Source organism: Anguilla rostrata, chromosome 1 (genome assembly GCF_018555375.3).
Source record: "Anguilla rostrata isolate EN2019 chromosome 1, ASM1855537v3, whole genome shotgun sequence".
Lineage (NCBI taxonomy): Eukaryota > Metazoa > Chordata > Actinopteri > Anguilliformes > Anguillidae > Anguilla > Anguilla rostrata.
In genome coordinates, this window is record NC_057933.1 from 15,986,335 (window position 1) to 16,010,913 (window position 24,579).

General features: G+C 43.6%; 1 protein-coding gene across 1 annotated transcript in view; it reads right to left on the reverse strand.

Moving 5' to 3' along the window:
- The window catches only part of LOC135249642 (inositol-tetrakisphosphate 1-kinase-like), a 60,413-nt gene extending 39,061 nt beyond the window's left edge, over positions 1-21,352 (reverse strand). The window contains exons 1-3 of the mRNA XM_064325186.1: positions 21,043-21,352; positions 20,340-20,524; positions 12,952-12,976 (exon numbers count right to left, since the gene is read on the reverse strand). Of these exons, the coding sequence (XP_064181256.1) occupies positions 12,952-12,976; positions 20,340-20,434 (120 nt within the window). The 5' untranslated portion in view covers positions 20,435-20,524; positions 21,043-21,352. The remainder of the gene's footprint in view (positions 1-12,951; positions 12,977-20,339; positions 20,525-21,042) is intronic.
- Between the last annotated feature and the right edge of the window lie 3,227 nt (positions 21,353-24,579).

Sequence of the window (24,579 nt, forward strand, 5' to 3'; positions counted from 1 at the left end):
TGAAGAATTCCACCATCTGTAATAGACTGTGCTCTCCCTACACTATTCCACAGTGACTGACTGGTACCATTCAGGCGCAGTAACAGGCAAACTGTGGAAGTCTTGTGGTGTTGCTCGGGTTTCCCCTTGTGCAGGCTCAGAGTCCTCCAGGGGTGATTATCCCGAACACCCACGCACCATAAACGCAGCCCCAATCGCACGCCCCTCCCACTCCACCTTCTTTCCACAGAACATTACAGCGGCTGGCTGTTTATTAAAAACTTCCCTTCCGGCCAGCCACTGCTTAGCAGCATGTAACTGCCGGCAGGGTACTCAAAAGAGCACATAAAGACACGTATGCAGGGCTCTGTGAATCACAAGCTCCAAATGCATCCGCCACTTGTCGAGGAACCAGAACAGCCAAACAGGAAGTGAAGAACGAAGGAGACCTGAAGGACATTAGGAATAATAGCAGCTGTAGCAGCTCTCTCGTTTACAGATATTTTGAACATAAAACAGGCCTGAAGCCTTGCGTTTCATGCATGCTGCATTAAAAATGCAAAACAATTCTATGAATATGTAGGAAGTAAGTGGGACTTGTCACACCAGAAGAGACAAGAATGGCTGTGGCCGACATCCAAGTGTGAAGCGCAGTGCCTGCTCGCTCCTATCTCCCATTTAGAAGCAGATGGAAGGTTCCGCAGCCCCATCACTGCTGTTCCAGTGTGCCATTTAGCCACCGCCTTAGCGCAACTGACTGGAGGACACTGACCCCAGCTCCTCCCGGTGAACCAGGAGGGTTCACCCTCTGGCCTGACTACATTACAATTCCCTCCAGTCGCTGAGAGTACAAACTCACTGAGAATACAGGTCTGCCCAAGGGTACGCCGCTTCAATCTGCTGCTTACACAAAACAGAGCGGCTGCCTCCAGCACGTTAGGAGACACTCAGGGCTGATATGGAAGCGTACGTGAGCGCTCCCCTCCCCTCCCCTCCCTTCCCCTCTTCCTCCTCTCGCTCCGTCTCTATCTGGGCGATTATATCTTGAGTGTTGAGGCAGCGCAGTGCCCCGCTCCAGCACTCAAATACAATAAACACATTCGGCGCTGGTGATGTACAGTGTCGAATGTGTAATTAGCGAACGCTGTCTGAACAGATTGCGTATCCCCCACCTTCTCTGGCCTTCCTCCGTTTTTAGATCTAAGACGCGGTCCCACAGCATCTGCTCCAGCACACCACGGTAAACGGACTGCCCGCGATCTCGATGAACAGGCGCGAGCCAAGCTGTCTGAAATCATGTTACGCGGGAGCAACCCGGACAGAAAGGACCGAGCTGCACAACAACAGGCCATTTAAAGGAAAACTGGTTGTGCCAGTGTCTGCACTGAACCCTCCAGGGCTATTGAAGGCCAGCCCAGTCACCTACGGTTGGATTTTCGCATTAGAATCAGGTTACAGCGAACCGTTTCTACAGCAGAGGTGTTCCAAAGGTGTTCTGTAAACTTACACAGTGCTGAGAATGGGGTGGGATAGCAGTCAAGGAGTCCGCTGTTGAGGTCTGGACAGTGTAGATGACAAAGATCCTATACCGGGTTCAACATTAAAGTTCTGTCACACTCAATACACCTTCAATTATGCATTACGTTTTGGAATTGAATCTACTACAAACAGTAAACACGGCCAACTATTTACATAAACAGTACTGACAGATAGTGACAGCGATGAAACTGACTGTATTGCTGATCGCTGGAGGCACACAAACCGCAGATGTTAACAAGCTTCATCGTTCCAACATTCACTAAGACAACTGGAAACGGTGCATTATTAGCGGTTATATTTCATGTGCAGTTATGCTATTTACATAATTTATTGCATTAACAACAGGGCACAATTCACATTGATCTTCACTTCAGTTTCTACATTTATGCAAATGTGCCAGAGATAGCTATTGAGCTCATTTTCACCTGTAGTCCCTGGGACAATTAAAAAATAAACTAAAGAGTTAATGTTACCATGTACTAACTTGCTAGCAAGGAAATAGTTAGCAACAACGTCATGTTATATATTTAAATACACTACTAAACATTATATGGACATAAGCTCAGCTAATGCTGTGAGTCAGTAAAGACAGTGTCAAATGTTAACTTGTTAACTCTAGTCAAGTGGGCAAGTGTTAGGGTTGAACCATGCCGTATTAACGGGAAGCTCAGTGTTCTCTTCATGGAAGAGAAAGCTGTGGTTTTTGGGAGACGCTCCCAGCATGCAACACACAGGGCGGTGCACCGGAGCAGATCACAATCACAGCTGGACCAGCACGGAACTCCATGTGACGCAATCCTTGGACCGCGGCTCTTCGGTTAGAAAGGATCCTACCAAATATAGGAGCACATACTGACCGCAGGGTCGTGGGACCAGGGGTGCAGAGCCGGTCTCCTTCTTCACACGATTCGCCCTGAGAGAGGGGCCTTGAATGTACAGACAGTTCCACTCTAACCGCGGGGAGGGGCAAATGGACAGAAATGAAAGACCCTGCTACACGGGCTTCACCTCAACTAGAGCACGTTAAGCTAAATGTGACAGTGTGGAGCACTCGCATGCTTCAAAAGCACTCGGAAGACTTCCTGTAGGTGAAGTAGCTCATTCTCATGGTCGTTTCACACCGTCTCGCTTAAGGAGAAAGAAAAAGCAGTTTAATTCCCGGGCTCAACAACGTGACCTGCACGCACAGCTGCCTCACTCCGAGCACTTCCTGTACCAGTTGAGCGCTGCCTTCATTCATGGTTTCCCTGCCGCAGACGTGAATGTGAACCACCTTTGGAAATGATTTATTGATGAGGAACTAAACACCACCTGGGAATGAAAATACCTCAGGTCCCTGCCGGGGACGGCTGCCTGGAGCGGCTTCACTTGGCAGGTGAAGGCAATGCAATAACAAAGGAAGCTCTGGCCACATCGGCGAACCCAACCGCGCCGGGATAATTAGCGGCTAATTTAACCAGCTTCCGGCCACTCAATCCCCCAGGATCCTCCTAACGGTAATTATTCCGCAGCCGCCCTCTTTGTAACCGCCATGCTGCTCGTCCCTGGTCACGCTGAGCACCGGAAGAGGAGCCAGAGACCGTCTGTCTGCAGCATGGTTCTCCTCAGTAACACTGGACCGTGTGGAATATGAAAGGCTTATAATAATGAATCTGCCTTGGCACACCGGAATCACACCATAACCTTTAATGCGTTGATCCCCATCTCTCTAAAATTCCCATTATGCCGTTATGTCTTCCCTATGACTTTTAAAGAGGAAGTAGAGCGCAAATCCTCATACTGTTATGAAAGATCCGCTTCTTTCATACCATTTCATACACTGGAGTGTACCCTTTTCTTTCATTCTGTGCATACCTTGTTTGTTCAAGTGAAGCTTAAATCCACTGTACATACTCCACATGAACGAATCTCAAACATGATGCTCTTTGTACCATGACACAATGTGTGTCAACATTGTGTTGATTTTAATAGAGGGTAATTCGGAACCCACTGCAGGATCAAGTAACCACGCAGGGGCAGCACAAATGGGCGCTTTCGTAATCATTGGTCTTTTTATCGATTCTTCTTGACCACTCCTTGGGCAAACAAGCAACAAACACGCTCATCCGTCATTAGCCGTCATCCATCCAGGGTCATACAGCACTCTGCCCATTTATACATGCGGCAGAGACAACAAGGACACAATAAATAAAGTGCCCAGAATAGTGCACTTTATAAAGGAATAAAGTGCACTCATGCACATTCAGAAGGAAGCAGCGAATGTGAATGTGAGGTGTGTGGATGTGTGTGCATCTACGGCAGGGAGCGATATTTGTATGTTTCTCTGTGGATTTCATTATACAAAATTGTGCAGTCATCTGCAGTCATAATCATGTACCGTCTGTTTTCTTAGGCCAATGTTACATTTTTACACCCTAAGCTGGCGTCTGTGCTCACTCAGTTTCTTCGATGAATGTGGAAACATGGTGGCAGTCTGAATTTGTGCTATAATGTATAATGCCGAGATATTAGCATTAGCCAATAAGGCCAGTCAAATATTGGTGGCAGATATAGGCCCCTGATTTGCCATACCGTGCACCCAGACATTCAAGGATTGTGTGTGATCACCGTAAAGTCTTGGAGAGCGGCTCCAAACCGTGTGGAAGTCGTATGTGATGAAGGTGTGAAACAGCGACAAAGTGCAAAGATGGTAACTATAGGAAAGTTTTTTAGTTACAGGCTACATGATTTCTTTATGCTCTTAACAAATCTTGGAGGAAGGCATGCCTGGCATCCCAATACATTCACCTGGATCATAAATGTAAACCTGAGCTTTAGTAAAAGTGTGATTTGCTTAAGTACCTCCATTGACTTAGCGGTGCATGATACGACATGCAAGACAACGTTTAAGCCAGGATCTTTGATGCGCTGTTTTGGGAAAGATTACAGCAACAACAGTTCAGCCTCAAACACAAACATTCACTAACTTCTGGTGAAATCCCATACATACAGTGGCTTAGGCTCTCATTCTAGGACTTAGCTAGATATTTCTTTTGTCATAATCTAGCCAAGGGCTTTTCGGACCAGAGTTTATCTTTTTTTACTGCAGTTGCTGGTTTCCAGACAGAGTTTTGGCTTGGTGAACTCGTCGGGAAGTAGTGCTATTATGACTGTGGCCGCAATAAATCACCAGAAACCAAAGCACGCTTTTCACAAAATCGAAATGTGCAGCTTTTCCATCAACTTGGAGTATACTTCAATGGGCAGATTTAAAATAAATCACTATAGACCGCCATGCTAAAATAAATACCATCTGACGTCTTCTGCAGTCCCAGGGGTAAATATTTCTCATTAAAATGAAAAAAAGAAAACGAGATCCTGACCCGAACAGAGTTCCTGAAATTGTCCATGTGAGACTACAATGCTGGCAAGTGTGTTCGCAATGTGTGTGCGAAAGTACCAGAATGTTCTTGAAGCTTTGCTGCTCTTGATTACCACAAATTCACTCGTGTATGCATGCACGCACGCACGCCTGTTCACCTTCAAGAGAATGTATACTTTCAATTTCAGTGCAATACATGGCAGCTGGACGTTTCTGCAAAGAATGATCAACTACTCAGCGGATTCCGTTTTTCCACTGTGACAAAAACCAGGTGAAAGCCTGAACAGGAAATAAGTTATTCCGTCAGAAATAAGTGCCGAGACCGAGGAGCAGCTATTTTCAGAAAAGAGAAAGCCTGCGGCTAATGGTGACAAGACTTTCTTTCCTAGTTGCAAAACCGATGTTAAACAATGAGGAAACAACAACTGAAAGACATGCTGGTTAAAAAATGGTCACGAACCAACATGTCAACCGCAGCTCACCTGTCTCACTCCCGCTCTGAAAGCTGTTATAACAGAGGAAGGCTTCTCCATAGGGGCTCTAATTTCGGGAGGTTTGTGCTCTCACATGCAAATGTTAAATTAGGAAGAGCGCCAGAGGCTTGCGACCAAGCAAAGGGCCAAGGTCACGGCAAACCATGATCTAGAGACCGAGTGTGTCACCGATAATGCAGCGTTCCTTGCGGCCCCCTGTCAGAAGTGACACACGGCGGCCTTGGGTGTGAGTTGTGTTAACCCTCCCGGCAGCCGCTGGGCACACTCAGGGACGGAACGGCCTCTATTTCAATGTCAAAGCAGCAGCCGGCCAGGCCGGGACACGCCATCGGTTCAACCTTCACACGACATTATCAAGGGCTTCCTGCAGGAGGATCTGCTCTCTGTATCCCCTCTGCAGCCTCGCCTTCCCAAACGTTGTTTCTTACAGCCATTTACAGAACGCCCATTGTGAGTCACGTGCAGCCACAGTAAACCCCATGTTCCTGTAATTCTCAACGTTCAGATGTCCTGTCTGAACACCACATAGGAGGCTCTCTAAAACAAATGGGTTAACCACCATGAGAAACCCATGATGAGAACAGACACACACACAGCCCCATACTTAGTAAGAAAGTTCAGATCACTTTCGAAAAAGAAAAGCCTCAGTGATGATTCAGTTGGAATAATTTGCACAGTGAGGGACAGGCTGTACCTGTGATTTGAGAGGGCGAATTCCAAAACAAACACAGAGGCTTAGGACAAACCAGCTGAAGGACAAAGGTGAAATGGAGAACAACTGCTCCTCTTCTCCTTTTTCACCAAAATGCGCGGGCAATTTCCTCCCCATCCGTCCCACAGAAAAGTTCCAGGAACACGTAATAAATCCTCATGTCAAGGTTTAACACACCGTTTACCGAGAGCATATGTAAGATGTCTCGCGATCAGCACAGTTCCCAATCCATCAAGCACACCATGAAGAACTTCAACATGCTATTCAGCAATTCCTATTGCAATAGTCCTTCAAAAACAAATCAACCTGGCATTTCAAGGGTAACACATTGTGAAAAGTCACATTATTCACTACACTGGGAATTAAAGATAATACTGTATTCCAATGATAAAAGGATAAAATAGATTAGTAACATACAAAGGTTTTCAGCATGCCACGCCTGAAATGACATCACAATTAATTTCCCTGCTTCATTAATTATTGACAAAAATTCTGTCATCAATTATGTATGTGGTAAACCAGCACAAAACTCACTCAATGCTTTGTTGAGTGATGCCCATGGTAAGTACACTTAGAACTCATCCACTCATCCTCATACTATACCATTTATCTGTGTTTGGTAATACGTATTATTAGTCACATTCAAACTAAATCAGATTAGAAACGGAATCTGAAAAGCCCAAAATTTGCAGCTACAGTTCGCAACAAGGTAAATTGAAGTTTACTGGCTACTGAGATCACATGTCTTTTCCAGTTTGTACTTCCATGAAACACATGCTTTTAACTTGCAGAGATGCTGACTACCCTCACCCCCGACCTTTTTAATTGCAGAAAACTGCTTTGTGGGTTTAAAACGAAAGGGCAAAAGAACTACAGACACAAGTCAACTCCAATCACAGAAGAATAAAGCATGCTGTAAAATTTCGCTGTTATCGCTCTCTGAGGGTCCAATAAAGCCATAATCTGTTAGTGGGTAACAGCTGGGAATTGAGCACAAGCAAGAAATGCCAACTCCTTTCAAAAGTACACAAAAGGGTTCTGCCTAGTTCCTGGTTCCTGGAAGGAAAGGAAACGAATGACAACGGGCCCCTCGCTCCGGTTCCCTACTACGAGCGTCAGCGTCTCCTCTTCCACGCTCGCAGAGCAAACTGTACATTGTCATCACTCCGTAATCTAAACCCTGATAAATGGGCTACAGGATCCTTTTCTGCACGAGGCAGAAAGAAAACAGTTCGGCGGTGATGAAGCAGCGGGAACACTTCTGAGAAAGATGAATAAGTGCAGACAGCGAGGGGGAGACAGAGCGAAGGATAAAGGCAAGGAGAGAGAGACGCAATTTCCAAACAAAGATTTACTGTGGAGCGGCTATTAATAAGCAGATGTGTTATTCCCAGTTCTGTGCCTCTCCTGGCCTCTCGCAATCTGATAGATGGTTTATTTTATTCCCAGACCACATGTGGAAATATGAAATGGAAGACTGCTAATAGCTGCCATTTGAGAAAAGTTGACAAAACAACGAGCGCCCTGCCTTCGGAGGTTATGAACTACACTATTCCTGACCAATAAAAAAGGTTCTTTTCAACAGACACTCAGCAAACAGGCCAAAGAAGCAAGCGAAAAGACAAAGTTCATGATGAGACGTTAAAATTCAGATATGATTGCATACACACCGTGTTACATAAAGCCCCGTTGTAAAATCTTAACCGTACAATACGGAGCATACACATTCGCAGAGACGGCTGTTAAATTATTTACTAGTGATTTACAGCCTCATGACAGAACAGCCATTTAAACCGCTGGGTGGGCATAGCAGTTTCACGTACAGTCTCTTCAAAGTGCAACTGCTTCACACCCCATGGGGGCCAAACACCACTTTTCTTCCCTCAACCTTTCAAACATCAGTCACCCTGCACTTCACCTACTCTGTCTGCAGTCAGCAGCACGCTAATCCACCTCACTGAGCTATGCGTCTCACTCAACACCCGGAGGGTGGGTTAACACGTATATATATATATATATATCTTTTTAAGAAGAGCCGGTAGTCCACACCCCTTTCATGTGTTTTTTCACCGTGTTCAGACTGGGGAGGGTAAGAGATGGAAACACGGTACAGAAAGTGCCGTGGTAAGGGACTGAGCTCCCAGCCGTGTGGGGACTCTCATGTGGTTTTGAGGGTTTGGCGGTCAAATGGAAGGCGCCACACGGACTCTCCCACCTGAGCGTACTCTGTGAGCGCAAGGAAAGGGGAAGTGTGCTTGGAAATGGTACTTGCCCAGGGGTTTATCAGCTGGGCTTGTCTGGAAGAGAACTTGGGTAAATGAAGGCTGCAAGCCGGGGGCCTCCCCGAGAGCAGCTCATCCAGGGGGGTGGACCAGTAACGTAGCTCACCTTGAACCAGACCCGGTCTCTGCCCACACCACAGCAGGCCCTGATAATGGAGCACCACATCTGGAACACAGAGCTAGGCTAACCATCCAAATTCTCCTCGCAGCTCATGTTTCCACATCTTCATATTTTTAGCTTAGAGTTAGAGGCTAGTCCTGCAACGGCGGTCCAGGGCTGTATGAAGTTTCCCAAAATAATACATTAACTAACTGAAGGGTTCTCGTGACCTTTCGCCTCTTGCTTCTAGGTATCCGTAGACAAATCAACCATCTTCATTTTCCCAGAATGGCAGAGCAAGGCTACTAAAAACCAGGCATACACAATGTACTGATTAACTGATAGCAGAGCCTGACTCCTAAAGAACAAGACAAGACAGTACATACTGTGTGTTGTCAGCAATTCTCTGCAAAAAAAAAGAGTTTACAAATCCTGACATGTACACTCACTAATTTCCATTGCTTTTTTCCCTTTTCACCTTAATTTAATTATGTATATGGCAGGGATGACCCGTACAAAGCCTCACGCAATTTCGTAAGTAATGACATTTGATTTTGTTCCTCTACATTTCCTTCCCCTATTCATCACTTCCTGTCAATCATTTTCTCCTCCCTTCATTCCTCTCTCCCACACAGTACTGCACTAGAATCGTAACAGGAGGCCGCAGTTTTACGTGTCAACTTGCGTAACTAAGCACGGACACGCAATGTCTCGCATTGCTTCTCTCACACAGCCATTCCACAGGAGCCGCGGGAGCCAGGCTGACAGCAGCTCACCTTTGTCAAGCGCCGCCGTTAAAGACAAAGCGACGCGCGTCTGCATTGTGGGCTTTTTAATTGAGGCTGACAGCACCGCAAGGCGAAAAATAGAGCGGAGGCATGTTTGAACATGCGCGCGATGGAGCCCCTTGACCCCGAGTGGTAATCCCACTGTGACTGGGGTCAGACCGGGAAAATCCCTCAAAACCCGGTCGGAGGACCGCTGTTGATGGACCGCTGCAAATCCGCCCGTGGTAGGGGGGCGTCGGTCAATATCTGAAGGGGGGGGGGGGGGGGGCAGGGCCAACCACAGCCTGAGAGAAGAAGCAAGCCGCCACCCTCTCATGGGGATCGATGTGTAGAATTAGAAACAATGTGCCTGCTTGCTTTGGGAACATTCCCAGGACATCTGTCCTTTCTGGGTGTACTGGGGACGTAAGCAGCTCTGGAGTCACTCGTTTCTTACTTCCTTAAAGTAAGTGAAGAACCGGCTGACAGCTCAGACTGCAGTGAACACGTACGTTTTCTGCACTGTCCTCTTTCCTTTGTGGGAGGCTGAATATAACCAGCAAGCATCACCCCCACCTCACATTCACATACACATGGGTACACAGGCAGGCACACGTCCACCCATGTAGACCCACTATACTAAAATCAAAATCAAGTAACACGTCCATTGACTGTAAAAAAACAAAAAGACTAATGTTTAAAAAATGTGCAGTGACTTGGCAGTGATGCAAACTGTCCCTGATTGGTCCACAAAATATAAAATACTGTCCAAATAACACAATAACTTAACAAATCGGCACATGGGGAGAGATTAGACTAAATAAAAACACCTACTGGGACTACACTGGCCCCACAAGACCTGTACAGAACCCAAACACGCTGGTGCAAGAGAGCAACATCTCTCAGCACGACCAGGAAGTGAGCTTCAAAAATGAAGCCCGGTCTTGGCCCCTTGGCTAAATTCAGTGCCTAATATGAAGGCCCAGGGAAACTTTGTCGACATAAACTTGTCAGCGCGTGTGAAGGACCCTGGCTCTTGAGAAAGGCCTGAGAAACCACCTTGTCACAGCCAAGACAACAAAGTCCTTTGTAAACACACCACTTCCCTGTACCACATGATGAGCTTTCCCCAGGATAAACTAACAGGAAGCACCAACATTGAATAAGAAAGATACGTATCACTGAATAAGAGACCACTGCACAAAAGGCACTCTGGCAGACTTAGAAACTTGTGTGGGCGTAATAAAGAAGCATCTTAAGATGTCATTTTCCGTGATGATGATCCGTGGGGCAGGGGGACTTTCGGTCAAGCAGTTTCCACTGAGGTTATAAGCCACGCTCTTCTTCAAACAAAACGCTGCCAACAGAGTTCACTTTCACGAGAACAACACGGAGTCCAAGAAATTATAACCTCAACTCCAGACCCTGTAAGTAGAGCCATCTATGAGCGGGCAGCAACAGTATGTTAAACCACAGATACATAAAGCAGAACAACAATGAAAAGTTTGCAAAGGGAGCGAATGGTCTTGATTTAAACTCCACATGACCTCTCTTTTAGACTTCAAATTTGCTGGCGGTGAAACACTGAGCTGCAGAGAGCAAGGGAACTGGAGAGGGAAAGCCTTCAGTATTTCTATCAGCACGGGTCTGCTGTTTCTCGTGGAAGCCTTCATGTCCACACAGTTTGACAGTCGGGGGAATGGATGGGGAGAGTGTCCAACTGGCCTGTTTCTGCCCCCCCGCCTTCGTGCTGTCCGCTCTGCGAAGTGATCCAGGCGCTCGACTGCTTTGCTGGATGTAAAGGTAATTCTTCTTCTGACTTCCTATATCCTATGAACCCGGCTATCGGAAGGCATAACAGTAGTAGAACCGTTCCAGTAGAACCGTTTCTGTAAACATCTAACGCAGAAATAAATTCTAGACCAACACCAGACCCTCTGGTACAGTAATCAAGCACAGACAATAACAAAAATAATAATTAATTGCGATATATTTATAGCACTTTTCTCAAACTCAAAGTGCTTTAGTGATGAAGGGGAAACTCGCCTCAACCAACACCAATGAGTAGCACCCACCAGAACACTCATCACACCTCAGTTGAAGTGGAGTGGGGGAGAACAGTTTTTTAGTTAATTAAATCGGGAGATGATTAGGTGACAGGTTGAGAGACCCAGGTTAGGAATTTAGCCAGGACACCGAGAATCCCCTACTCTTTGCGAAGAGTGTCATGGGGTCTTGACCACAGTGAGTCAGGCCCTTGGTTTAATGTCTCATCTGAAAGATGGCATCTCCTACAGCGCAGTGTCCCCATCACTGCACTGGGCCACCGGGGATTATTTGACCAGAGGGAAGATTGCCCCCTACTGGCCCACCAACAAACATTCCAGCAACAACTTAGTTTTCCCAGGAGGTCTCCCATCCAAGAACAAACCAAGCTAACACTTACTTAGCTTCAGCCATTTGGCAGGAGCAGGGTGCATGGTGGCATGGCTGCTGGCAACAAGTCAAAACTCATCACAGTGTGCTATATATTCACCAACTGTCCTTGTTAATCATTGGAGCCCAGCGCACTTTGATCCGTCCGTTAATACTCAGGAAACGTTCCTGGATTAGGACAAGCATGACGATACTGCACCTAGAAAAGTGCCTGACAACATTGCATACATTTACACCACAGTTCACGAGACAGGCAACCTTTTCGGTATATCACCACTTTATTGATAAATAAAAAGGATAGAGTTTAGACTAAACTGCCCACAGTTGCATCTCGAAAAAACACAAGTGAATGTTTTCAGCAAGCTCCTTATGGGGTGTACAGCAACGTCAGTATTGAAACCTTTATCGTAATGTGTGAGAACTGTAGTTGTACGTTATTGTTCAAACCATGCTGCAAATAACTTAAGCTGATGTTTTACCTATATTTGCATTGTTTTCCTCTTGTTTAATTCCCACGTGGGGATGGTCAGGAAAACAATGCAAATATAGGTAAAACATCAGGTTAACACGTTCTTCCCAGGACGGTTTGATTCAACATCTCATCAAAAGGCTTTCCAATAGTTCCAATAGACTTTCCATAGATCTGGGCCACCATTGAGGGGGTAAAGTCTTCTTCTAAGTTGAGTCTTAAAGAAGGTAATAAGTAAAGAAAAAAAAAAAAAAGTGTTAACCGCATGCTTTCTTTCAGAAGATTGCAACACCCTATGGCTTTCAAGATCAGCTTCTGTGTCAACTTTTGCAACACACAGTGTTACAACATACATGCAGTATTCCCCGCCGGTCTTCTAAAGTCACCTGAATTTCAAGGAAAACGTGACTCTTCCGTGACTGTGATCACTGGCAATAAGCAAAAACCACCAAGATGTTAACAACAATAAAGTAAATTATGTCTGGGGAAAAAAAGGTCTAAGTACTTTTACTTGGATGGAAGAAAACAACCGTACCTCTTTGAAATCTTTTATAAGGGGCAATGCATTGCCAACATTACCATTAACCCAGTAAACACACTGAGATTAAGTTCTCCTGGAACTGGGAAAATAATGAACATGCCCATAAAAGAGCTATTGCGTAAGGCACTCCTGCAAGGTTTGTGTGAAAGTCACCAAGTGTCACACGGCCTGAAGGTTTCTGTGACTAGAATTAATGACTGCTGCGTTGTGCTTTGTTCCGATGCAAAGATGAACTAATCTTACAGGTACTATAGTATAAATGTAATCTTACCTGGACCACCTCTATGCCTCTTTTTCTGTGGAGAGAAGAAAAAAAGAAAAAATAGATTACTGGCCGTTCAGCTCAGAGTAGCATGAAAAGATCTGTCACATTGTGCCACTGTGACAAGGGGTGGGGAGGGGGGCAACTTGGCAAATTCTCCCATTTTGAAACTGACAGAAGTATAAACAAAAGAATATGACATTTTTAAATTTTTATATGTGAAGCTGGATACGGATGGAAAGGATGTGAGACTGCTTTGTATCCTATTGTGAACACAGATGTGTGTAAGCAGCGGCAAGCCAAATCAACTCCCAATCGCAAGGGGAATCTCGCACACCCCCATAAAAGGGGTGTGGCTATCTTCAAGGGCAAGGAAATGTCAGCGGGGACACAGAGGGACATTTGCACCAGTCAAATCCTGAGCCCATTAAGGACAGCCTAACTGCATTACTGCAGCCATTAATATAACACAGAGTGTCTGTCACAGTCTGGACCAACTCTAAAAAAACCCCCAAAAAAGTGAATAAAAATATACACATGTTCTACTAATATATGCTGTAAATGAAAGGATTAACTACACAATGTTCACATAACAAAATCACAGAGAACATGTAGGCCTATTCTTTGTACTGTTTAACACTTTCCCATTCACATGCAAGTCACATAAAAAGTAGAAGATCTTGTTCTGTTGCCAGGACACACAGTTACTCTGCAAAATAGGATCCTTTTCTTTCAAGCACTTCTGGTATGGGGGAGGGACAAAACACACAAAAAAAAACTGCTCCGGGTCACGCCAATGCACAGCCATTCATCTGAAACCCAGTAGCTATTCTATCGTGTCCAAACCATTTCCAACAGAAACACATCATAAAAACAAACCAAACAGTAACATGAAAAATATGTACTAATAAAATTTAAAATATATGGAAGGTAACTCATAAAGAAAACTGAAATCAGATATTATTTTCATAGCTTTTTTCTGTGTTATGGCCCAACTGCCACCAATTACAAAATGAAGACTCATTATATATGGTCAAAAAGACAATCCCTAGCTGATAAGCCACAGACATAGATATGGGTCTCTTGCACTCCCAAGAATCCACAGCTTTTGAGAGGCCAGAAAAATCCTAAGCTTTTGGTAAAAATCGGTTGCTTGGCAACCCACAAACCCTTGTCAAAGAGGAGCCCTATTCGACTGTTGTGCAAGAGACTTTCAGCTGCCACACAGAACCAGGACATTTCTTTCACACCAAAGCAACTTAAAGAAAAAAAATGGCAAGTTCTGTTTAGCTGCAGTCTGTTCGGGCCCAAATGAAAAACCATTGTGAAATAGTAAAGTAAAAAGTAAATGCAAAAAGTGTTGTCTATACTTCTATCATCTGTTTAAAGAGTAAACAGATGTCTGCACGATGTCCAGTGTTGAGCAACAAAATATAGGCTATTCCTCTGCTTGCTTTCACTGTCCATATTCAAAAACTTTCAGCTTTCTGTAGGTTTGGTAAGGTTGCTTCATATGAGGCATTTGGTGAGAAGATTAAAACACTTCTGGAAATTCTGACAAGCGTGGGCGATATGAAGGTGCAAACTCTAATTTGGAACTGCTGCCTGGCTCTGATATTTCCCCTTCAGGAGAGAGCAAGGGAAGGCTTGTTGAAATGCAAACAGGAAGAGAGACGGCCACTTGTGCACAATTGCAACAAGAACACGCTAACTCTGACACGCTACATGTTCCCGACACGGCTCTCCTTCTGCCACCTTGCGTGTGTCCCCGTGTGCGTGTTTGAGGATGCAATCTCTCTGACGCGTACTATAAGAGCATCCGTGTGGACTGTGTTTGGTTGGGTGGCAACAGGAGTTCCTGGATGCAACCATGCGAAACGCGAGCATCTGAATGTGGGGGCGTGCGCATCGTGAGATTTCGGGCTGCTTTCGGGCCGTTGCCGTCTCCCGTTTCAGAGCCAAACTAAACAATGTTAACACCAGGCTGCCAGCAGAATAGACCTCCATCCTTCAGGCATGAGCTTACCTCTATACCTGAGAGCAAGAGGGACTGGGGTAAGCTCATTACACGGATCTGGCACCGGAGACAATAGCCATCCATTTTGAACACTCTTTCTTTGAGGTTCACCACAATGTGGATATTTAATACTGTAGCCTGGCCTTGTAATGCTTCATGAATGAGGCCTTTGGTTTCAGTTCAGATATGGAGATTGGTGCCCACACACTTCAGATGCTGACTGGAAGGAAATAAAGACAAAACAAGAGTCCCATACCAAAGCCAGGCTAGACATTGTTTGGGTTTGACGTGCAACTGAGTGAACTAAATTATGTGCGTGAACAATGGTACGAGAGTGAAATGCACATAAACAATAACTGCATACACGCACACAAAAGGAATGTGCTTAGATACAGGCATAGATAGACACACCGAAAACACCAGTGAAAACAAAGTGTAAAAAAAACTGAAAACATAAACAGAGGTCAGCATGCCGACCTCAATACCAGGCTTCGTATAAAAAATTAAAAAATAATTTTTTTTAAAAAATTAATAAAGCTGAGTTTTCAGCAGGGGCCAAAAGTGTGCCCCTACAGAAAGGAGTCAAACTTAACACAACATCAGCATGTGACAGTGGTACTGTTGTATCCGGAAGGCCAGCTTGGAGCCCATAACAAAATTAATTTGATGAATAATGCATCATTGCCAAAACTAATTGCACATAAGGGTCTGAGCCAAGCCCTCAGTGTGTGCACAGTGCAGCCCCTCAATGGTGGGGCATGCAGAGCCTGATCTGGAATCAGCGGGGATCTCCCCAGCTGCCAGCTGTCCCAGACAGGCCCCCACTGAGACCCCTGCGTGTGGAGCGTGTCGGTCTCCAGATGGACCAAAGGCTGAGGAGCCGCCCGGCTCTGCCCTCCGAGGGTCCCGTCTTCATGGGAGCGCGGAGCGTGGACGGCCCACGGTGCAAAGCCCTTCTCCACACACATTCAGCAACACTGAGACACATGTGGACAGACAGACACACACGCACGCACGCACACACACATACAGGCACACAAATACACACACATACATACATACATACACAAACACAGGCTCACACACACAGACACACGCACGCACTCAAAAACACACAAAAGGCCGTGACATTCCTGAGATTCCAGAACACGCCAGAGTATGATGCAATTGTGCATTTGGTGAAAAAAAAAAACAAGTCACAAACATGGAGCTGTGCTCTGCGCTGATTCCAGTGAAGGAATGAAAAAAAACTGCAACTGAGTGAGAGGCGAGCAGCAAAACAGCTTTTCTTTGGAAGGGGGCAGGAGAGGGAGGGGGGGGGATGAGTCATACCAGCCCCTTCCATTTGAAAATGCCCCTGCACTGTGGTGGGGCCTTGCCTCCCGTCGCTGGATCGCTCCGGTATTGTGCTGAACGTTTGGGCCTTCCTAGACCACACCGTTGCCATGGCGACAAAACTCTACGAGCAAACAGCTGCTGCAAACGGGCCCACTTGGAGCACAAAGCTCGGAGACGGTGCCCGATCCATTCACCGTGCTGGAACACATTCAGGAAGGCTAGCCCGCCGCTTTCTTCACATGTCACTGGGGATTAGGCTCTTTCATGGCCTGCGCACAGGGCAGACTTGGAGGACAACTGATGACCCATTTTTTGGCTGGTTCTCTCAATATGGTGCAAATACAAAACTACTGGTGCTCCCATTAAAAACGGATGCCAAAACAGCAACAAAGGTTGTTTAAAGGTAGATTTTGGCCAAGCAAAAAAAGGTATTGGGGCATTATCTATAAGCCACAGCATCAGTACATCTCTTTCCATGCATTGTGTGAAATACCCCATCTGATCTTCGTGGAATTCTGGGTCAGATCAGTCACAGTCACATGTCCGTTAACTTTCTTCATGCAATTCCCTGATTTAAAAAAAATGAAATCCCTCCCATAAAAGCTGGCTTGTTCAGGCACAGTTCAGTGTTGTAACATTGCTGCCCAGTGTTTCTCTGTCTACATGTGGATGGTCACATACAAGCTGATTATGGATGGAGAACAGGGCACCAGTGTGAGTTAAGATATTTCAGCTGCACAAATGGACCATCCACTGCATCTATAAGCTCAGCTTCCAACTAGGGCAGAAGTGCCCTCAATCTGCCTCCACCAAACAGACTCAAACTGCTGAATTATTGTTGGTCATGCTCATTTCCACCCACTCCAAATCCTCAACTAGAAAACTGCAGTTACCGTGACACAGATAGCCAACATGCGGTCACAGGGAAGAGCACTGAAATGCAGTGAGGGGACAAAGGATCTTTCAGAAGGTGACATGGTCAAGAGCTCAGTTTGGGTGCAGGTAGACCCCCCTGTTGAAAAGTTCAACTTTAGCTTAGTCTTTTCTGACAGAGCCCCCAACAGAGCACCCATGGTGGCTTTTCCATTCATAAGGTCTAAACCCCCCCCCCCCCCCAAGGCAAAGTCAGTTTGGCAAGCAGTAGATCTCATAATTATAGCCATAATTATGGCTACGTCACAGGTGTACTGTACCCATACACAATTTTTTAATGGACTGGGATGCAATGGTTAATGGTCCTGTTATTGCTAGAGGGAGACGGCAGTTTTCCAGTGGGACTTGTGTGTCTTGGACTTAATGAGCAGAGAAACACCAACACCGAAGGGCAGGTTGGTCTCATTCAGTCTGTCTTATGCAGCACAGTTGCGTGACAATAACCTGTGACACTTTCCAGGTGAGCAGTGTTCCAGGTGAAAGGGCACAGCATTATTTTACCCTAAGGGGGTCATAAATGCGAGCTCCCTGAATACATCAGGTGACTGCCCTTTGACCAATCAGTGGTTGCAGTATGACAATAACATGCAAGACATAAGCCTCATAAGCTCCTAAGACCCAGGATGTACTAACACAAGCACTTTGCAGCGCTGATATATTCTATGCCTCTGCCACACTCAGACTGAAGCAAGTAACATTCAGGCTTGATACACACTACAACATTTGGGCTGAAAGATGTTACCATTTTAACTAGCAACACATGCCACAGCTGTGTTGGTACAGACTCACGTGCCTTTTCAGCTTCAGAAACAAACTCTTCTTACGTAGGCCAATATTACCATTTGAAAATGGTCACTACAAGACTCACACAAGCTTAGGATTCGCTCACCCTTGTGTACTTTAATGATCGTGAAAGCATTCTTTGACTGAAGTCAAGTACTTGTGCGGACTTGTACTCTGTGTATCGATTTCAGGAACATCGGGTAAGACTGTGTACACACATAGTTACCACTGGTTAGAAAAGTGCAGTCACCGTAGTACTGGACAAAACAGCACTGAGTCCCAAACACTGGCAAAAAGGGAAATGATGTGTTAAGTACATTTGTACAAGGCCTTCCTTGACAGTAGCATCATGTCTGGAGCTTGTGCTCCACCGCAAAGTGTACCCAATGCACGAGAATGTGAACAGAACTTTACAAGAACATATATATTTCACTGCTATTCCGTGCATCACATTAGCAACCTGGATTCCCTGGACAGTCCAACCATGACAGACTCTCCTTTGGAGCTCCCTTTAGCTAGCTCCTGCTGCAGGGAGACATTCTGTTGGAGGGTTATGAAGGATTACCATTTAATCCAGAAAAACATTTTTAATCTGCACCGGAGCAATCCTGCTGCTTTGTGAATCCACAGCTTTTGGCAAGGTGGAAATCTCTCACCATTGCTCTCTGCTGGTAAGAAATCCACTGAAAAATCATTGGGCTGGACAGCTGGGATTTGGATCTGAACTCAATTCCATTTGCTTCCCTGCATAGAAGGACCTTGATCTAATCATCACACTGTTTGAATCTCATTTCAAATCCAGGTCACAGCATACAAATATTAGACACAAGCCGACCGGTCTGCCTACAGGCAGCAAACTCCTTGAGAGTGACCCCCACCCACCTCTGGCCCCCTCCGCATTAGAAAAATCCAAATCCCTGTGAACACCACAAGGACTAACTGTGGATTAGGAAAATCAGCTTGCATGTATTCCTGCTTGTTGATATACAATAGAGTGCTCTTTGTTCTACAGCAGGCAAGCCCTACAGTAGTCTGCCTGCTAAAGAAATGCAATACAACCCATGCCCCAATTCACACCACATCACACAGATAACTCAATCCATTGAAGTCTATGAGCCCAAGGTAGCTACTGTCATCAAAGAAACACAGACAGATGGACAGACACACATCACCGGATGACAAAACTATAAAATTATACTAGTGTTTTACAAATATGCGTTTTACGAAATATAGGGTGGTCCTATGTACATGGTGATCATCCTGTGTTTAGTTGTCTGAAACACAATATGCCCCTCAGCCTTATTTTGGCATTTCTTTCCTTTGCATGGTATCCTTTTCTCCATACTTAAGATGCTCGGCCAGGCTCACTTCTCCTAGGCATCATTACATCACAGCCCCAGTGCTTTAGTGCAGGATCGTTGTTTCTAGTAGAGCAGGGATGAGCCGTTCTCATCTGGAATTGCAGATCTGTGGATCATGCCACTATTCACACATAAAACTAGTCCCACATAGTGATGAGATGTTCCCACGCCACAGAAGAGAAAGAACAGAGGCCTAATTAACTCCACAGTCGAGTGGATTCAAATGTCACTGACAAGCAGGAAAGAAAACGAGTCCTCTAATGAGAGTCTCTGAAATGCGCATGAAAGGAACACATTTATAAAAAAAAATAAAAAAACTTAAAAAAAGCATTATTGTGCACAGTCTTTATTACAACTCAGTTTCCAAGTCTATGCTGTGCTCTTCAATAAAAACAGGTGGACACATCTTAACCGTCTGCAGCATTACAGTATCACTTTTGGTCTCGACTCAAACTCGGTCTTGGTTTAACAAAAAACGGAACCAGTAATTCACTCAAATAAATGAAACTATTGATGAAAAACATCGATAAATCAAATTGATCACATGTTCAGCACTCATTCGGTATAATGAAGAACTAACAGGTTCAATTATTTCATACACATTTTAGCCTATGTCTTAGGCCAAGCTGTCACAAGCGTTGTTTCAAAATGCGTGTCAGCAGTACAACTACAGTAACGTCCTATCCTAAGAAATTCTCCGAATATGTCCTGAGGTTGTGCATGTTAGAATAGAAGGATGCTATGGCGTCTACTCCTAGCAACAGGTTAACCACTTAATGGGCGTATATATCTGCCTTCTAGTGCCTGATAATGCAGCTCCTCGATACAAAATTGCTGCTGTACAAAGTGACAAAAAATCGAATGCTTCAACAAAAAAAATGACGCTTGAGGATACGGAAGTGTCTGTTTGCACATAGCGTAAATGCATAATGCGTTCAGTTAACTAGTCAGCTAACGCTACCTACCTGCACAAGTCAGCGAAGGCCAGGAAATTCAGCTTCTTCATCTTCTTCTCGCTGAGCCAGTAGCCCACTCTCTTGCCTTTGAGAAAAGTCTGCATCTCCAGCTCTCGTCTTATTTCGATCCAGATGTGACAAATTATTCTAACTGGACTCCCAGTAAAAACAGGAAACTGTCTTCTCGCACAAACCTACCAACAAGAGAACAGTAGTGAGCTATGTGGTATTTATAAAATACAACAAAAACGTACGTTGTGCAAATAAGTTAACTGTTAGGATGACCCGAGCTAAAACTTATCAATACCAAACCACAGCAAACGTTCATTGGGCTAGAACAAGCACTGTTTGTACAGTCGGTTGCCCGTAGCTACTCAGGGCGGCGTTAGCTTGGTATCTGCTCACTGAAATAGGCGGTCTGTTTCCTCAGTTTTAACATTTGTTGAAGATTTGATCTAGTGAAATACATGTTCCATCTGTTAATGAACTCTTCTCCGATAAAGAGTCGATTTGAATCGAAATGCGCCGTCAAACCTACACAGCAGAATAGCTAGCTGGCAAGCTAGCGTTAGCTAGCTAATCAGAAGGGTTTTCTGAGCACAAAATTCATGATGTTCATCTTCAAAGATTACATGGATAATTTCTAGATAACTTAACAGTACTAGCTAACAACGGCATAAAACAACTGTACATATATCACAGCTGTATTTACCCGCTAATGCATTTCCACCTGGTTTTTTGTAGTCTTCGCTTAGCTAGCAACTTAGCTAGCTGTCCATTCCCCGTGCCCCGATTTTGATATCCAGATGCAAAATTTCTTTGCGCTTCTAAAAATGCGCGATGATCGTGTTTTCGTGAGGACTGGTAGAAAATGCGTCCTGACACGGTGGACACACCCTCCGTAGTCTTGTTGTGCTCATTTATTGGGTACAGCAACGTGCACCTTCAGCAGCCATGGCACATAGCTACTGTACTGTGTGCGTGTGCGTGTGTGTGCACCGAACCGAAGGCGCTAAAGAATCCAGCCCTCTCCTGCTTTAGCTAACTTGCAGCGTTAGCTTCGGGACAGCTCCCCTAGGTGGCAGCAGTATAATATTGTTTGCTCTTTAAAGGGCAAAACAGATTTTCGGCTGTAAAATGCGGAAAGGTGTAAATTCTGTTATTAACATGATTTCAGCGAAGATGAATAGTTCAGTGTAATTTACTGTAGGCCTATGCTCTGTGTGTATGTGTATATTGTATTAAAATTGATTTCAACACAACGATTAATTGGTATAAACAATGAAGTTCATAGAACACCATTATTTACTGTCAGTTTAAAGGCCTTGGGTTTTTATTAAGCATGTACCTTTTCGATGACTGCACAAGGCCCACAAAACAAAAGCGTAAAAATATCAGCAAAAGTGCTTATTGAAATGGTAATGTGTGAATTTACCTTTTTATCCCGTTGGTTGTTCTCAATGAAGCTCTATCAAGAAGTGTGCCTAACAGGTCCTTCTGCAAATAGAGAAAACAAGGGAAAACAACAATGTATCAATTCTGTGTCCTAATATTACTGAGAATAAAATTAAATAAATTAAGTAACTTTCTTTAGTGTTTGTATTGTAAGGCAGACTTAGGGATTGGTTGAAATGGAGGAAAAACTCCATTATATGTTGATACAACTGTATGAATGGGAGGTACATAAGTCACCTTGTTTCAATAATTAACCGCAAGCTGTTATCACAGCCACAACGTTATTGTGAAAGCCTACTGATGTTCACAGGGTGGGGTATGTCAGTTGATAGAGACTCTTGTTTACATGGAATTATGCTCATTAATAGTCCATGTTTAGTCCAAATGAACATGTCTTCTCCATTAATACAGCAGTAAATCACTTCTGAAATTAATACTATTTTGTTGTGTGTGTGTGTGTGCAGTTTCCTCCAAAGGCATTTGGATTTGAGATCGAAAGATGAATGTGAGACAAAAGTACAGACAATCTGCTTTTATTTCATTGTATTTACATGTCGATTTGTTAGTGATACAGTGAACTCCATAATGTTTGGGACAAAACTATTTTTTAATTATTTTATTTGGCTCTGTATTCCATCATTTTAGATTTATAATCAAATAATTCATATGTGGTTAAAGTTATCAACTTTTATTAAAGGGTATTTTAATGCATTTTGGTTTAGAAATAATAGAACTTTTTATACCCACCCACCCCAATGTTTGGGAGAAATGGCTTCACAAGTGTTTCTGATTAGTTACGTATGTTTAATTGCTTCTTTAATTGCTGTGTAAGTATAAAATAACTTGCAGTATCTAGTCTTGATTCTAAGCTTTTGATTGCCTTTGAAATCTGTTATTGGTGTTTGTCAGCATAAGGGCCAGAGTTGTTCCAATGAAAGTCAAGGAAACTATTATGAAGCAGAGAAACATGAAAAAAAAAAACTGTCAGAAACACAGGCTCTGTAAATTATATTATATAGCGCATAGTCTAAAATTTTAAATTCAAATAGTGCCATCTTGAGGACAAAAGATACATTTTAAACACAAATACATTTAAATACATTTAAACCATTATGAAAGAATAAAGGTGGCAGGTGGTGCATGTAATCCAGAAGCCAGGAGTGAGATTTAAACTCTTAGATTTAGACTTCGACAAGATTAAAATGAGTTTAATCAAAAATCAGATTCTTATTAGACAGAATTACCACACATTCATAAATAACTAAATCAATCATCAAAGGCTACCATAAAAATTATCATGAAGATTGTAATAAGTTGTCATAAAAGTTATCATAAGCATTGTATTTCATGAGAAACACCGGACTGGTAAATGCAGACAAGCAGGTGTGAGCTTGTCAGAGAGAGTGTGTGGAGAAAAGAGCACAACTGCCTTTTATACAGTAAAGTAAACCAATGGTATCACATCGAAGGGAGCGCAGGAAGGGATGTCTCAGGGTCACAGCATACTGAGACACTTATAAAAACTAATTATAGACCTACTGCAATGATACACTAAATACATGTATGTAACCTAACAGTGTAATTAAAACGTACATCATACACATATTTCAGCTTAATCAATAATCAATTAATCATTCATTTCTATAATAATTAATTTAATCTAATGTAATAATAAACTAGTCATTAATCAACATTACTTGATGATTATTTCTATAATTTCCACTTCACATAAGATTTACATTTCACAGCATCCCTAAAATGTTTTATGAAGCTTACAGAATCATTTTTAATCATAAGAATCATAAGAGTGCTATGTCAAAAGCAAGCTTTTTTCCAGTCAAGGTCTTGATTTCATGATCTGGAATTAAAAATGTCTTTATGACATCTTTTATTTTGGTCACAGTTGTGATTACACTTTAGTGGCAGATCATCACATCTCAATAATAATCAATTCTTGTTGTCAAGGAAAGCTTAGTCTATTCGCATTTCTCTGATCAAATTTATAATTAGGACATACATAAAGACTACAACTACACTGCAGGAGGGATGCCCCAATTACAAGCACGATTACACGTTAGACTTTTAAATAGCACAACTTTTTTGATAGATTTTTATAAGGCAGATGACGCGCCTCAGCACCACTCCCACGTATCGTAGGTCAGTCACTGAGCTACTAGCTACTGTAGCCTACTTCTTATACAGTTCATTGTAGCTAGCCAAGAAGTAAAAAAATATATCCTGTTTTACGCTTCCGTTTTGTAATTGTATGCTGTTCCTACCAAAATAAAAGCTGCTCTTACAGTGGCGTGAATGAGCACGTACGACTGAATGATTTATAGGATGCATTTCAGCAATTGCATACTGCAACTGTAGTTATGAAATGAAATTAGGTAACACTTTTACTTTTTCATTCATTAAGATGTATTTATAATAAAACTATAAATATATTTGCTCAATTATATAAAAATAAAAAAAATCAACCAAAGCTCACACCAGTGGAAGTGTTGTAGACAAAATCTGATATCAGCGATATCATTGCTTCAACTTTGAAAAATTGTTGCTGGGTACCACCCTTGCAGTTAAGGAGCAATCCATGATGGAGAAATCAATTTCATCGACCCTCTTTATGAAAGATAGCATTTAAAAGAGACAGTGTCTTTATTTTTATACAGTCTATGGTTTATTCCCATTTTGAATTAGTCATGTGTGCTTGTAGGAGAGTTGGGCTTGCAGTTACAAATGTATTTTAACTGCTGCAGTGACACTTAAACCCCAGAAAAATCTCCTAGAGTGA